The sequence below is a fragment of the Trachurus japonicus genome, chromosome 5 (assembly GCF_045865225.1).
Source record: "Trachurus japonicus isolate A0001 chromosome 5, Traja_1.0".
In the NCBI taxonomy this organism is placed as follows: domain Eukaryota; kingdom Metazoa; phylum Chordata; class Actinopteri; order Carangiformes; family Carangidae; genus Trachurus; species Trachurus japonicus.
This window is the reverse complement of record NC_140911.1, coordinates 2,345,631-2,361,625: the sequence shown is the minus strand read 5'-3', so window position 1 is coordinate 2,361,625 and position 15,995 is coordinate 2,345,631. Positions and strand designations below refer to the sequence as shown.

Below are 15,995 nucleotides of genomic sequence, written 5' to 3'. Positions count from 1 at the left end.
CTTTTATATTCTGAAAAAGGAATAAAAACAGTTTCTGTGCTCAGGAAATGTTGTCGTTACCTTACGGGACAGAGGAACCTCGATAGGAACAGGGATGACCTCGGCCAGCAGGCAGCCGTAGAACGCCACCCAGAACATCCCGGGGTCGCTGTTAGGGTAGACCAGCGCCACCTAGAGACACACAGAGTTACACTTCATATCTGCATTTATCATAGATAGATAGATAGATAGATAGATAGATAGATAGATAGATAGATAGATAGATAGATAGATAGATAGATAGATAGATAGATAGATAGATAGATAGATAGATAGATAGATAGATGTGCATCATTGGCCTTCTAGCTTATACGTTTCGTAAGATATATAGAAAAACTGGACGTCAGTAATATTGGTGTTTTATATGACTGACCCAATACTGTATATAATTTAGGGCCACATTGAGAAAAAGAAGTAATGAAAAAGTCATAATATTACGAGAATAAAGTGGCAATTTTATGAGAATAAAGTTGTAAGTTATGAGAAAAAAGTCGTAACTGTACCAGTAAGTGGATACGGCGCTGTTCTGATTCTGTTCTGGTTCTTTCTGCAGAATAAATGCATTTTCTTGCATTTTCTTTTCAAAGTCCTGATACTGACGACAAAGTGGTGCTGCTGAGCCAAAAGATTAAGTATCTCCTTGTTTTACTAAGGCCTTTAATCATCCATGTAACCCAGACCCATTCACCGTGTTGTTTAGGGTGGCCAATCCAGATCATGTGAAAAGTAGTTGTGAAGCTAAGGCTATTTCCCTTTCAACATTGTTAGCCAGAAAGCTAATTTTACAGTCTTGGAAATCTGAAAGTGCTCCTACATTTGAAATGTGGTTGAGAGAACTGGGAAATGTATTACACTTGGAGAAAATCAGGTACATTATATCTGCCAAAGAGGAAATATTTTTTAAAGTCTGGCAACCTTTTTTCGATTTAATGTCTAAAAACTGAATTAGTGCTATGCTGCTGTTGTGCCATTTATTTTATACATACTATATGTCCTGTTTGTCTCATGTCAGAAGAAACTCTGTCAAAAAAACCTGTACTGTTCTGTTTAGCACCACCATCTCTTGTTAATATGAATCAATTTTTTTCTGTTAAAAAAGCAATAAAAATAAATACACAAAAAAGTATCTCCTTGTTTGTGAACTTCACGAAATGCTCCACGGCCTCATTTGAACAACTTTCCTCCTCTAAAACAACAGTTTAAAACACTATGACTTTATTCTCGTAAAACTATGACTTTATTCTCAAAGAATGTGAAAAAACTTTTTTCGAGTGGAATATTTGGAGTGTTTTTATTTGTTTATTATTTATTCGACCTGCACGAACCTTTTTAGTTTGTTTTGTCCTGTTCTATACCTGGTCTGGGAGATGATTATGTATGTGTGTGTGTGTGTGTGTGTGTGTGTGTTTCTCACTCTGTCTCCAGGTTTGAGGATCTGCTCGTTCTTGGTGCCCAGTTTGTTGAGGAGTGTGTACGCCAGCTTCACGCTGCGGCTCCACAGTTTCCCTGAGACACAGAGAACCAGATCAACACATTTAACATCAGTCACGTTTTCACTGTAAAAACCTTCAGCTCAGTAGAAACAAGCTGCATTCTGGGAACTTCCTTCCACTCTGTTCTGTCTCACCGTAGGTCAGCGTGTAGAGCGGTCGGCCGGTGATGTCCAGCGCGGTGAGGGCCGGGCTCTTGCCCTGCGTGGCCCCCCAGCGGGCCAGCGCCGCCTGCAGCGCCGGGGGCCAGTTACTGACCACGCCCAGCGGCTCGCCCTTCACCGGGATGATCTGACGGCCCTCGGGCTTCGGCGTGTTCGGATCAGGCTGCGGCACTGACGGAGACAACGGGACACGGTGAAGGTCGTCATCATCATCACGCTACCATTATAGGATGAAAAGTTGACTCTTCATCTCATAGTTTCATTTTTTTTCAAATACCATTTGAACTTTTTATCTCATAATTTCAGTTTTTTGTATAACTTTTATATTTAATTTCAAAAGTTCAACTTGTTTTTGCATAATATTTTGCTTTTTCTCCCATAATTTCAACTTTTTTTCCACATAATTTAGACTTTTCATCTCTTTTTTGCATAGTTTCAACTTTTTTTGCCAAATTTTAACTTTTTTTGCATAATTTTTACTTTTTATCTCATAATTTAAATGTTTTGCATAACTTTTACATTTTATTTCAAAAGTTCAACTTGTTTTTGCATAATATTTTACTTTTCTCTCATAATTTCAACTTGTTTTCCACATTATTTAACTTTTCATCTATTTTTTTGCATTATTTAATTTTTTTGCATAAATGTAACTTTTTATCTAATAATTTCAATGTTTTGCATAACTTTTATATTTTATTTCAAAAGTTCAACTTGTTTTTGCATAATATTTTGCTTTTTCTCTCATAATTTCAACTTTTTTCCACATAATTTAGACTTTTATCTCTTTTTTTGCATTACTTCAACATTTTTTGTATAATTTTAACTTTTTATCTCATAATTGAAATGTTTTGCATAACTTTTACTTTTTATTTCAAAAGTTCAACTTGTTTTTGCATAATATTTTACTTTTTCTCTCAGAATTTCAACTTTTTTTCCACATAATTTAGACTTTTCATCTAATCTTTTTGCATTATTTCAACTTTTTTTGCATAACTTTTACTTTTTATTTCAAAAGTTCAACTTATTTTTGCATATTATTTTACTTTTTCTCTCAGAATTTCAACTTTTTTTCCACATAATTTAGACTTTTCATCTAATCTTTTTGCATTATTTCAACTTTTTATCTCATAACTTCAGCTTTATGTCCCATAATTATGACTTAACAAGGGGCTATTTATTTTCTTTCACTGTGATCATTGTGTACATACTGGCAATTCTTTTTCAATCAATTAATTAATTAAAATTAACTGTTATTGGTCCATTGAGTCACATGAAATGCTTTACAATTCACAACTTCATACCTGAGAAAACCATATAAATAAGTATATTGAGTTTAGTTTATAATAATGTTACAGATGTTAAGTGTGAAGTCGCTCTGAACGTTTTGTGTTTTTTTTTACCTTCTACGATCTCCTCGGAGTCGTCGGTGAAGAACTCGCTGAGCTCCGGCCTCTTCGGCCTCTTCAGGGTGTTGAGAAGCTGCTGGATCTTAGTCGACACTCTGCTGCTCACAGGAACTCCTACGGACCGGTGGAGGCGTGGCAGTGACACACACACACACACACACACACACACACACACACAACACACACACACACAACACGCACACACACACACAACACGCACACACACCGAGGTTCAGACACACGGCCCACAAAACACCAACAACCTGCTGACACTTGTTCATATCTCACAGTCTGCTGCTCTTCATCCTCTGACCTCGGGAGACTCTGATTGATTGATTGATTGATTGATTGATTGATTGATTGATTGATTGATTGATTGATTGATTGATTGATTGATTGATTGATTGATTGATTGATTTTCAAATTAAATTAAACGATTATTGGTCTTTGAATTGATCGTTGTCACGTTAAAGGATGAAAAGCAGCAGCACAAAGCACGAAGGTGGCGACGACACGAGGAAACACGGTGAGAAGTGGGGTAAAGGTTTGTTTGTTTTCTCCTGGGATCAGACGTGAAGGATTCGTTTGTGGTGGTTTTGTTTATTTCTCTGAGCAAACGGGGGGAGAATCGGAAGGAGGGAGGAGGAGGGGGGGTGTTACAGCAAACACACATTAAACATTAAAGTGTTTCCTTACTCTTCATATTACCTCTTCCTATGAGCCAGTCAAATAAACATGTGAGAGGGTGGAAGAGGGATCGAGAGGAAGAAGAGAAAGCAGTAAAGTCTGATTAATGATGATGTCATTGGTTGGAGCTGCAGAGAAGAGGAGAAGAAAAAGGAGGAGGAGGAAAATAGAAGAAGAACTGGAAGAAGGAGGAGGAGGAAAAAGGAAGAAGAAGGAGAAGAAAGAAGAAGGAGGAGGAGGAGTGTGATGTGCAGCTGTTTACCGTCGGCCGTCTCCATCATGCTGGAGCGGCTCTGCCCGCGGCTCATCCCCCGGACGACGGCGTTAGAGGGCAGGTCGACCCGCGGGCCGCGGGCCGGAGGAGCTCCAGCTGTAACATCTGGAGGAGGGGGGGGAGGGGGGCCGCTGTTCTCTGAGGAGGGGGGGGCTGCAGAGGAGACAGAGGACGAGTCTCAACAATGTATGCAACAAAGCATCAGTTTGTTTTTTCTCTCGTTCACTTTGTCTCAGGTCTGAAATGAGAAAAGCATTTTTCCTCCATTTTATCATTTAAAAAACACTGTTTACCTGTTTTATTAATTTCTCCAAATTGTAACTGTTTTTATTGCTGGTTGATTTGTGTCTGTCAAAGTGTCATTGAATTTTGGCTCTTCTTGCACTTTACTCTGTAAAGCACCTTGTGACTGTTGTCTGTGAAAGGTGCTATATAAATAAGCTTTCTTCTTCTTGTTCTTTTTTTTGCATAAATAGCATTCAAATATCTGAAGAATGAGTTTGTCCTTCACAGTTGATTAGAATTTCTCATTCGTTTAAGTAAATTGCGAACTTGTTTTGGTTAAAGAAGTAGGCCTGTGCATATTCTCATTTGTCCAGGTCATAGTATCTCAAATGAGGTTAAATCGAAAGCAACTGCAAGACAGACCCATAACAACCCAGACAAATAACTAAGTGCAGTTGCTTTCGATTTAACCTCCTCTGAGATAGGTTGAAGAAGTAGAACGATTCTCTAAAACTCGGCAGAAAAATCACTGATTTATGTCTCATTGATCAAAACTGATCAGTTGATTCACAGCTGATGAACTTTCTCTTATTGTCTGAATATCACATTGAAAATAATTTTTCATTTTTAAAATTATCTTTATTATCATCATTATTATTTTTCTCTCTATTGTCGTTCTTATATTGTAATTTATTGTGCATTACTCTATGAAAGACATTTGTATTCAATATGTATTTGAATCATTCCTACTCCATTTCCTGTCTGTCTACTATTTGTGCATAATATACATTTTATTTTACTGTGCAGAGACTTTGTTCTCCTGTTCCTGGTGTTAGCCCCCCATGTGACGGGTTGTTTTAGGTGTCAGGGGCAAAATGTGTAACCTCACTTCTCTGTTCCTACTGTTGTATTCCTAAAAAAAGATTATTAATAATGATAATAATGAGAGTAAAGATGTGACAGGCGAGTGACTGTACTGAACTTTTCGTGTTGGAGACACTGGACAATGAACAGAAACAGAAACTCGGTTTTGGAAACGAGAGCTAAATGTTTCTGTGACTCAGAGTTGAACCATGAAACTCTTGTTGCATCGACAGAAAAACCAGATGTTGCGGCTGCAGCTGCTGAACTCGTCTCACCGATGCGACTGTGAGCCAACATGTCCGTCAGGGCGGCGGCGTGAGGATGCGGCTGCTGCGGCTGCGGCTGAGGATGATGATGAGGAGGAGGAGGAGGCTGCTGCTGATGATGATGATGGTGGTGGTGATGATGAGGCTGGTGGTACTGCGGCTGGTACTGAGGCTGGTACAGCGGCTGGTACTGCGGTTTGTACTGCGGCTGCGGCTGCGCCTGGCTCTGCGGCTGCGGCTTGGCCTCGCCGTGCGACAGCGTGGACGAGGCCGAGGACGAGGTGGACGAGCCCTGCACCGAGCGGTTGATCCAGGAGTCTGGACTCTGCAGGTTGGGATTGGGAGCAGCGTAAGCGGGAGGAGGAGGAGGAGGAACGCCGGCCGACGCCACCGCCGCCGACTGCCTCCTCACGTTGGCCTCGTCTTCGGAGCCGGATGACGAGTCTGAGGGACGGAGAAGGAACAACAGAGTGAACGTTCAGGTCTGTCAGGGTAAATACAGGAATCTTGATGTTCATTTCAATACCTTTTTAAGACTTTTTCAAGACCTTCTCAACATTTTTTAATACCTCACCGCCGCTTCAAGCTGGAACCATTTACATCAGTGACACTTTTAACTGAACAGTTTTAGTTTTTGTGATAAAGACTATAGACCACTATGATACAACAGAATTTAAAAAAAGGCTGGGATAATAAATCAAAGGCAAAGTTTATCAAAAAAAACATTGCTCAACTCTCAAAAAAACAAAAACAACAATCTTCTTTTCTTCTTCATGAACCGGTTCATCTTTGTTTTTTAATAAAACAAATAAATTCACACTGTTCCGCAATGTTTTTTACAACTCAAACTCTTGGACAGCTAATTCAGAAAAAAATACCTTCAATATTTAAGACTTTATAAAGTCGTGAAAAGACTTTTTAATACTTTTTAAGGGTCTTAATTTTCCCAAAATTGATCTATCACCTTTTAATACTTTTCAAGACCCCGCGGATACCCTGTCTATGGAGCTGAATCGGGGTCAAATGTTTTGTACGCTAGATCAGGGTCAAAAGTCTGAAACTGAAAAAGAAAGATCTGAATCTGAAAAGATAAAACAAGAACAAAATCAAGAAATATGATCCCAAATATCAAAACATATGAAAGTGAAAAATGAAAATAAATGATTTATTCAAAATAATTACCAGATAATTATATTTAACCTGAAAAAACGTTTTGTACATTTATTTTTATTTTGAATACGTTGATTTCAAGATCAAAACTTGAAATTTCAGTTTCAAATTTTACTTTTTCAAGTACAAAACATTTGACCCCGATTTAGCTCCATACAGGTCAGAGGAGGCGGTCCGTTGTCCCTGTCCCTGTCCTACCTGGTGGCGTCCGGGTTTCGATCGGAGACGGGACGTAAGTGGAGCGCCGCTTGGTCGGCATCGGCAACGCCATCTTCTCCTCCTTGTGTTTGGCCAGAGCAGCTTGAACGGCCTCAGTGTGGATGTCTGCAGCAGAGAGAAACAGAGATAAAGGTTTTAACATCTTTTATCTGTGGCTTCAGTTTGAATTTTATTTATTTATTTATTTATTTCTCTTCATCCAGCAGATCAGAGATCAGACTTGTGATGATGTATTTAAAGGGATAGTTCAACATTTTTGGCAAATTGGCCCATTGCCATAATCCCTATAGTCATAGCAGTAGGTTCGTTACCTTTAATTGTCGGTGCAAGCTATTTTTAGAACGGCGGAGCAGAGCCGTGAGCTGCTCAGAGCCACACTACGGAGGCTCATGGTTTCCCTCATCAAACTCATCAAATACACAATCCAACAACTCCACAACGCTCTGGTGGACAAGTTGTGACCTGCACATTCACCACGCTATAAGATAATAACAGAACTTTAACAGACAGAGTTGAGTTGAGTTATACATTTTTCCTGTATTTGTTGATTCATTTCCTCCGTAGTAATTGATTTGCATCAATGCACCATTTTGTTTCTGGGGTACGTTTGACCTTTGGTAAATTAAGGTTGGATAAAGTGTCTTCATCATTTAGATGGCGGCATCGTTGTTTGAGTCCTTATACGTTAAACTGAGAGTGACTCAGTCAGACAGAGCTCTGTTTGTTGTTGTGAATCTGGCTTTTTCTTAATTATTTGAGTTTCAGTTAAAATTTTAACTTATTGCATTTATTTCTGCCTTTTATATTTTTTACACCTCCTGAATTCAGTCACACAAACACACACCTCTGCCACAACAGGACCAGAATGCAGAGAGTGGGCAAATTTTATTTTATGTTTGTTTCCTTTTTGTTGTTTAAGTTTATGTTTATTTATACTGTTGTGGATGAGTGGAAGTCTAACATTGTCTTTATGAGCTATTGGACAATTGAATTTCCCTTTGGTTCTATCTATCTATCTATCTATCTATCTATCTATCTATCTATCTATCTATCTATCTATCTATCTATCTATCTATCTATCTATCTATCTATCTATCTATCTATCTATCTATATATCCACTATCTATCCATTCATCTATATCATTCACTTGACTGATGAGAATCTTTCATTTCTTTCTTTCTGAGAATCTCGAGTCTTGAATCAGAAGAAAATCCTGTGTTTTCCCGCTGCAGCAGGAAAAACCACGACAGGAGCAGAGACCTGAACACCAGCCCCCACACACACACACACACACACACACACACACACACACACACACACACACACTTCCAACACTTATGCACAGACAATAATAAATGCAGAGATATTTATTTTCCCCCTGATGACACCCACAGACACTTCTCTCTTTTTTTTAAACGACCACGTGAGCAGGAGCTGCACACACACACACACACACACACACACACACACACACACACACACACACACACACTCACGACATGTGCAACATGGAGCCCACTCACTGACAAATCACATCATGAACTCGGGGGACGTTCGTTTCCATTCAAACATCATCGCATGTGAATAAATGATGGAGCACAGCTCATTACACAGCAGCAGCAGCAGCAGCAGCAGCAGCAGCAGGGACCGCCGTTACATAACAACACACAGCTCACACATAAATCATCCTCCCTCGTAATGTGTCGCTGTCGCCCTCGCACACGAGAAGACGACTCCTGTGACACATGTCTGGGACGGAGAAGGGGGGGCGACAACAGGAAGAAGGGGGAGTTAGTTTTATATTAGCTCCAATTAACAGAGAGAATTAAAATAGGCCGTAGTCTGGAAACGATAGAAACAGGAGCATCATGAAAACACGGAGCGCTCAGTCAGTCTGAGGCCTGACAGGTTGGTTATGAATGATCTGTAATAACTGGAGCAGTGGGAGGAAATTTAATCTAGGAACTTCTCCATAGAAATAATAAAAACTTCAATATAAACTCATCGTGGAGTTTTATTTATTTATTTATCTAGTCTCTGCAGAAACTTTATTACAGTAACAGCAAAACTGGAGCAACATCTCATCAACCTGCAAAAGGTTGATGAGATGCACATTCACCACGCTATGAGATAATAACAGAACGTTACCAGACAGAGTTGTTTTAGAGGGAAATACAGAGACTGCTTGCTGAAAAACTGCCCCCGACGGGAACGTCAATCAGTGGTTTTGCATGAATTTCCCTCTAAAACAACTCTGTCTGGTAACGTTGTGTTATTATCTCATAGCGTGGTGAATGTGCAGGTCACAACTTGTCCACCAGAGCGTTGTGGAGTTGTTGGATTGTGTATTTGATGAGTTTGATGAGGGAAACCAAGAAATCCCATGAGCCTCCGTAGCGTAGCTCTGAGCAGCTCACGGCTCTGCTCCGCTGTTCTAAAAATAGCTTGCACCGACAATTAAAGGTAACGAACCTACTGCTATGACTATAGGGATTATGGCAATGGGCCAATTTGCCAAAATGTTGAACTATCCCTTTAAACCATAGATGCATGGATGAACAAACTGTTTAACTGCAGCTGTTTTGTTTCAACACTTCTCCTCTCTCAGCTGTGACACAGAGTCTGAGCTGAGTGAAGGTTTTATTCAGACTCTTGACTGATGAAGACAAACTGAACGGAGCCGCTCACGGTAAAATGGAGGACGGACTATTTATACAGCAAACAGCTCATCATCCTCTCTGTCTCTGTCTCTCTCCTCCTCCAGTCAGATTTATTTCAGCTCATTATTTCTACACAACTTCAACCTCTGCACCACGAAAAACCTGACACAACGTTGTGGTGCGATCTTCATGTTTTTTATGATTCATGGCACCAATTTGAATTTAGTGTCTCCTCCTCCTCCTCCTTCCTGGCTCAGATTTAATACGACTAAAACTCTGAGTAACTCCAGTGTTCAACCTGCTGCTTGTTTTTAACTTTTTATTTATTAACAATATTTATATCTTAGGTACAGAAACTGAAAAAAGACAAAAACCCTGGTCCTAAATGTGTGTTAATGTGAACAGTTCATCATGAGGAAGATGATATGATCTCCAAAAGACATAAAGTTAAACATGAAACACTCTTTTTCAATATTTTCATCAATATCAGTGTATTATTTTAGTTTTCTACAGTTTCAGAGTGAAAAAGGGAAACAAAGCAGCAGCCTGCAAAAGAATGGGAAACCCAGGAGACTTAAACTCTCAGAGAACTTTGACCAAGGTATCAGACAAGATATTTACTATTTACACACTGGGATAGTTTCCAAAGGGGGGGGGGGGGGCTACTAGCTACTAACTATGCAGGGGGGCCCAGACTTTTTCCTTTTCTGTCATTTAGAAAATATAAAACATTAAAATAATTATTATACTGTATTGTTTAAAATGTAAAGTGAATGTGTCATCTGTAACTTCATGTCTTTTGGAGATCGTTTCATCTTCCACTTGATGAACTGTTCACATTAACTTTTGCATGACACTGTTTATCATTATAAACAACCTGCTGCCGTGTTTCACCCACATCTTCTCACAGTCGTATTAAATAGTGAGTCATTTGCATGTAAATAACAAATAACTTTCATAGTAATGTCATGTTTTTCATAAAGGCAAAAGATAAATCTATCTATCTATCTATCTATCTATCTATCTATCTATCTATCTATCTATCTATCTATCTATCTATCTATCTATCTATCTATCTATCTATCTATCTATCTATCTATCTATCTATCCATCCATCCATCCATCCATCCATCCATCCATCCATCCATCCATCCATCCATCCATCCATCCATCCATCCATCCATCCATCCATCGCTCTGTTATTATCTCATAGCGTGGTGAATGTGCAGGTTACAACTTGTCCACCAGAGCGTTTTGGAGTTGGGGTACGACAGGAAACAGGCAGCAAAAGGGTCGTCCCTGTTGGGAATCGAACCTGCGATCTCCTCTACAAGGTTCAGAGCCCATATGGGACCTCCCCCCTCCCCCCACTCCCCCACTCCCACTGTGCTGCCGGCTGCTGTCTGACCTGATCTGTAGCGGTCATCCCTGGTTCCTCCTCCGCGGTGCGTCCTGCGGGAGCGGCGTTCCCGGTAGCGGGACGAGCTGGAGGGTGGGGGGGCGTGGTGGCCGGAGGAGGAGGAGGAGGAGCTGGGAGCGGGAGGCTGCACGACGTCATTCTGAGGGGGGGGCTCCACTGTCGGGGGGAAAAAGAACAAACACAGACATATTAATAGATACATAAATATTCTCAGACGAAATTGCCAAGGGTTCGATACAAACGAAGGATGTGGAGATTCACCGATTCATATCGGTCCGGTGAGTTGTGGGATAGATTCAGTGCACTATATAGTGAACATTAATAATCAGAGCCGCCAAGAAAAGTAAACAGAAATGTCCCATGCACAACAAAACATCTGTGACTTGTATCTTTTATGATGTGTTGTGAAGCACTTTTTAAACTTAGGTTTTTAAAGTTTTTAAAGAAGTTATTATTATTAAAACATAGCAAAAGACCAAAATGCAGACGAGAAGCCCATAGGTGATGATTAAGCTGGATTTCATTTGTATAAGTCTAGCATTTATTTTTGAGTAAAAACCTCTAGACTATACCTTTCAAATATGAGTTGTTTGCCCCATAAAAATTAACCAAATAGGCTACATCCCTCAAATTGATACAGAGAGTAAGGCAGAATAGTAGTATTGAAGTAAGAAACCTGATGTGGGTTAAGTATGGAAACTCTCGTATCACAACTGTATCGAACTGGATATATTATATCGAACCAAATCTCTTTATAATCAAGTCATATCGTTATCAATAACTTTTGAATCGCATCGTATCGTGAATAGGAGTGAATCGTATCGCATCGTATCGACAGGAGCTTCAGTGTATCGTTAATGTATCGTATCGGTGGCAGCATATCGAGATGCGTATCGAATCGGCCTCAGTGGTGGAGATATACAACCCTAATACAAACGTTTGTCTTTCAGATGAACACTGTTACAAAACAAGACATGCTACGGAGGGTAAATTCACCTTACCCAAAGTGAAAACAAACAAGATGAAAAGCTACGGTAATGTAGCTATAGGGCCAGGACATATTATCCAAGAACATAACAAATACAGATTTAAAGATCTATTGAAAGAACGTTTATTAGTCAAACAGCTCTATCTAGCTGAAGCTATTTGGTACAATCAATTAGTGTTTGTCTGATTTACTTGAAATATCTTAAGTCTGCTTGTGTATTGGGTAGGGATGTCACAATTACTTTTTTTCACAATTAATTGCGGTATTAAACGCCACAATTAATTGATCGTAAAGATTCCTAAATACCGTCACTTTCTGAAAAAGATTATGTTGGAACCATATCTGCAGATGTGCGCCAAAGTAAAGGAAGATGCACAGATACTGGTCCATTTATCTAAAGTAACACTGAATTAGTAGGAATTTAAATGTTAGCGTGTCATTTGTATTGTGAAAAAAATGATTAAAATAAACGTAAACATTTGATGTAGATGATAATTAATGACTTAAATATTGCAAACACTTCCCCCAGTGGATTAATAACTAGTCCTATATTAAGAGATTAGTAATGTAATTATATTTTGACTATATTTGATTTTACACATTCATAGTGTTGTGAAATGTATTGATGCATAATAATCGTGATAATCGTAATACCGTGATTATTTCTCTGACAATAATTGTACCAAGAAAATCTATAACCGTGACATCCCTAGTATTGGGTACTGTTTCTGTAAGTTAATGTAATTATGAGGAACGTATGTTAATATTTGAACATCTGACTATATGGTAATAGCTACACTGTGGACATGAATAAGGTCCAGTAATATGTACAGTATATGTTGTTTGTGTTGTTTTTGTTTTGTTGTTTTGTCTTGTAGATCGTTGTGAGTTGTTGTGGTTATGGATGTTGTTATTGTGTTCATGGTGTGATGTGTTTCTGTAATTATCTATTGCAATGGATAGTTAATCTGTGAAGGTAGACTCCAGGAAGAATAGCAATGGCCTTAGCCAAAGCTAATGGAGATCTAAATAAATGAAATGAAATGAAATGAAATGAAATATATGGAGACGAACAGGAAGGAAGTGAAGCCGAAGATCTCCACTTAACTTTTAAGTAATTTCATTAAACTGACAGTAATTTAATTTATTTTTATTTTATTTCTCTTTGTCAGGAAATGAAGGAGGATGTTCCAGATGAGTCATGGTCGCCGCCCTGAGGGAGAGTTTGTTTTATATTTTATTTCCTATTTTATTTTGAAGAGGAGCTCCTTGAGTGTTTTATACTGGATAATTTACTTCCTGTTTTTGTTCCGTTTTCCTGTTTCACACCTGTGTGGATTTAAGTTTTCAACCACACTCAACTGTGCAATTTGGCAGATTGAATGTGTGGTTGTGTTCTTTTTATTTTAGTTTTACTAAGTATTAACATGATTTATTCTAGCTACTTTTTTATGCTCCTTTGCAGTCTTTTTTTAAAATGTATTTTACCTTGAAGGCTACACTGACTGGTTTGGCATTTTAATTTTGTTGTACATGTTAATGACAATAAAGAATATTCTATTCTATTGTCTGTTTGTTTGTCTTCAAGTCCCAGAACTTGATATGTTTATTTAACTGAGGTTTTTTATCTCTGAACTTGCACTGATCAGGTTGTAAAGGTGTGACATCACAACAAGTCATGCAAACCAGCTCAGCTTAAAAAAAGAAGAAAGAAAGAAAACACAGAATCCAATGCAAATGTCCAATAAAGGACAAAACAACTTGTGTAGTTTTTTTGTTTTTTTTAAAAGCCTTCAAAATAAAAGCTGGTGTTGGGCTTTGACCAGTGGGATGATGGGAGATCAGACTGGACCAGTAGGAGGCAGCAGTGAGCACCAGGTCAAACAGCCGTCACTTCTAGTTTATATTTATTTATCAGAGTTTACAGATGAATATTTATTGACCTTTTTTGTTTTGTTGTTGTTTTTTTTAAATAAATCTACAGTGTGAAGTTGTTAGGTCACACTTTGTTGTTATGAGACATTACAGTTGTTCTCAAGTTGCTTTGGCTCATTTCTCTAAACTGAAATGACATTCTCAAAACTCTAAGATCATTTGGCAAAACAGTGTTACAGTTCAGCACAACACCATAGATCACTTGCAAGAGCTCATCTCTCTCTCAAAACAGTTCACTCATGTGTCAAAACTACATTAGGTATAAAACTGAAAAAAAACACACACAAAAAACAGGATTTTAGGGTAAGAGTAGCCTATAAGCTTTGACGTCACACATTGCACTCATACTGTACTGTCAAGGAAAGGTAGCCATTTTTATTCACAGGTAAAGTAACTTCCATTCATCAGAGTGAAGAGAAAACGTATACAGCATAATATACTGTAATATAAACACATAAACAAAAACAGGGAAAATGATGAGTAGCCTACAGTGCTGTAAATAAATATATGGTATTCATGGTTTTATGTTCTTGACTCATTTTGACAAGTGAACAGACTATTGTGCATGTGACGACTTATAGAATGAAATGAGGCCGACATGTTTTGCAGAGAACAACCATTAGACTGAGAATCAACTATCAGTTTAGATCAACAAGATCTATTCACTTGGACATTGTGCTAACTGTAGGCTACCTGGGCAAAGTTGTATGAAGACATTTGCAATTTGATTAAATGAACGAGAAATATAATTCTGTTGTGAACAGCTGCCAAGTGGTTTGGAGGTTTGTCCATGTTGTTTTGAGAATGTAATTTCTGTTTCGAAAAATGAGCCAAACCAACGGAGAAAAACTGTAATGTGACAACAAGGTCATATATATATAATATATGTATTATATATAATGTATGTATGTGCTATGTTATGGGATATGTGCAATGCTGTTATGTCTTGTGTTTGCTGGGTTGATATGGCTGAGGTGTATTGTTTTTTGTCATTGTGGCCATCAAGGCATTTATGGAGCAGCTACAGTGTCCAAGACAAATTTCCCTGAATGGGACAATAAAGTTTATCGTATCATATCGTATCGTATAATGGGCACTGGTTAAAAATCTTGACTGAAGCATGACTCTGCGTTTTCTTCTGTGTTGTCTGTTGCATGCGTGCTGCTGAGTCATGTTTTACCTGGAGTGTGGATGATGTACGGAGCCAGGAGTTTGGTCCTCTTCTTCTCGTAGCCCTTCTGCGTTATGTCACCTGTAAAGACAGAACAAAACACACACATGTAACAGATGTTTGTATCTTCACACAGATGTTCAGACGAGACTCATTCAAGTGTTTTCTTTTTTTTTTTTACTATAGATGCAACAACAACACATTTGTCTGAGTACAGTCGATCGCCACCTGTTGAAACGACACAGAGAGGAAGGAGAGAGCAACAGGGAGGTAAAAAAAAAAAAAAAAAGAAAAAGAGCGAGTGAAAGGGAAGAAGGAAGAACAGATGGCTCCGCTCCAACCACGACATGAAAGGAAAAACAAAACAGGACTAAAATTGGAAACTGAGGGAAGCGTGGGCCGGAGAGAGATGAGATGATTCAGAGATACAGAGAGAAAAAAGAGAGAGGGAGGCATGAAAGAGAGAGGGAGACACTCAGAGATGAAACAGTGAGTGACGAGAGCACAGAGGGGGAGGAGGAGGAGGAGGAGGAGGAGGAGGGGGGTGAGTAGCGGTGCAGCCAGAGGACACAGGAGCAGGAATCCTGAGTCACGAGCGAGAACATGAAGTAGTGAAAGTGCAGCGTGAGTGTCCCCGTAACACCTCCTCCCTCCCTCCTCGTCCTCCCCCGTCTCCCCCGTCGACAGCCCATCTGCACCGTCCTCCCCCCCAACAGACCCGACGCTGACGGAGCAGCCAGAACTCCTCTGTGGTCAAATCTGTCACGTTCACACACTGAAAATCCACTGAAAAGACGCTGTGTTCACTTTCCTAGTAGCTAGTAGATCATCAGAACATACCATGAGCATCTCTCCAGCTCTCTAACCCTTTTGCCCTTTGCACTTTATGCCCTTTGGTTTGCACTTGATCTGCTTTTTAAACTTGGATGTTTTTATACTGAGATCTGCATTTTAAACTTGGCAAAATGATTGGGACAGTACGGTGGCCAGTCTGTACTGGCCACCGTACTGTCCCA

General features: G+C 39.2%; 1 protein-coding gene across 2 annotated transcripts in view; it reads right to left on the bottom strand.

Annotated features, from left to right (window-relative positions):
• Positions 1-15,995, bottom strand: part of dip2bb (DIP2 acetate--CoA ligase B (putative)b) — a 63,586-nt gene that overhangs the window by 24,841 nt on the left and 22,750 nt on the right. For both annotated transcript variants that reach the window (XM_085775551.1, XM_085775552.1), the window contains exons 2-10: positions 14,989-15,060; positions 10,874-11,041; positions 6,784-6,909; positions 5,424-5,859; positions 4,049-4,209; positions 3,094-3,213; positions 1,667-1,864; positions 1,454-1,545; positions 61-171 (exon numbers count right to left, since the gene is read on the bottom strand). In XM_085775551.1, the coding sequence (XP_085631677.1) occupies positions 61-171; positions 1,454-1,545; positions 1,667-1,864; positions 3,094-3,213; positions 4,049-4,209; positions 5,424-5,859; positions 6,784-6,909; positions 10,874-11,041; positions 14,989-15,060 (1,484 nt within the window). The remainder of the gene's footprint in view (positions 1-60; positions 172-1,453; positions 1,546-1,666; positions 1,865-3,093; positions 3,214-4,048; positions 4,210-5,423; positions 5,860-6,783; positions 6,910-10,873; positions 11,042-14,988; positions 15,061-15,995) is intronic.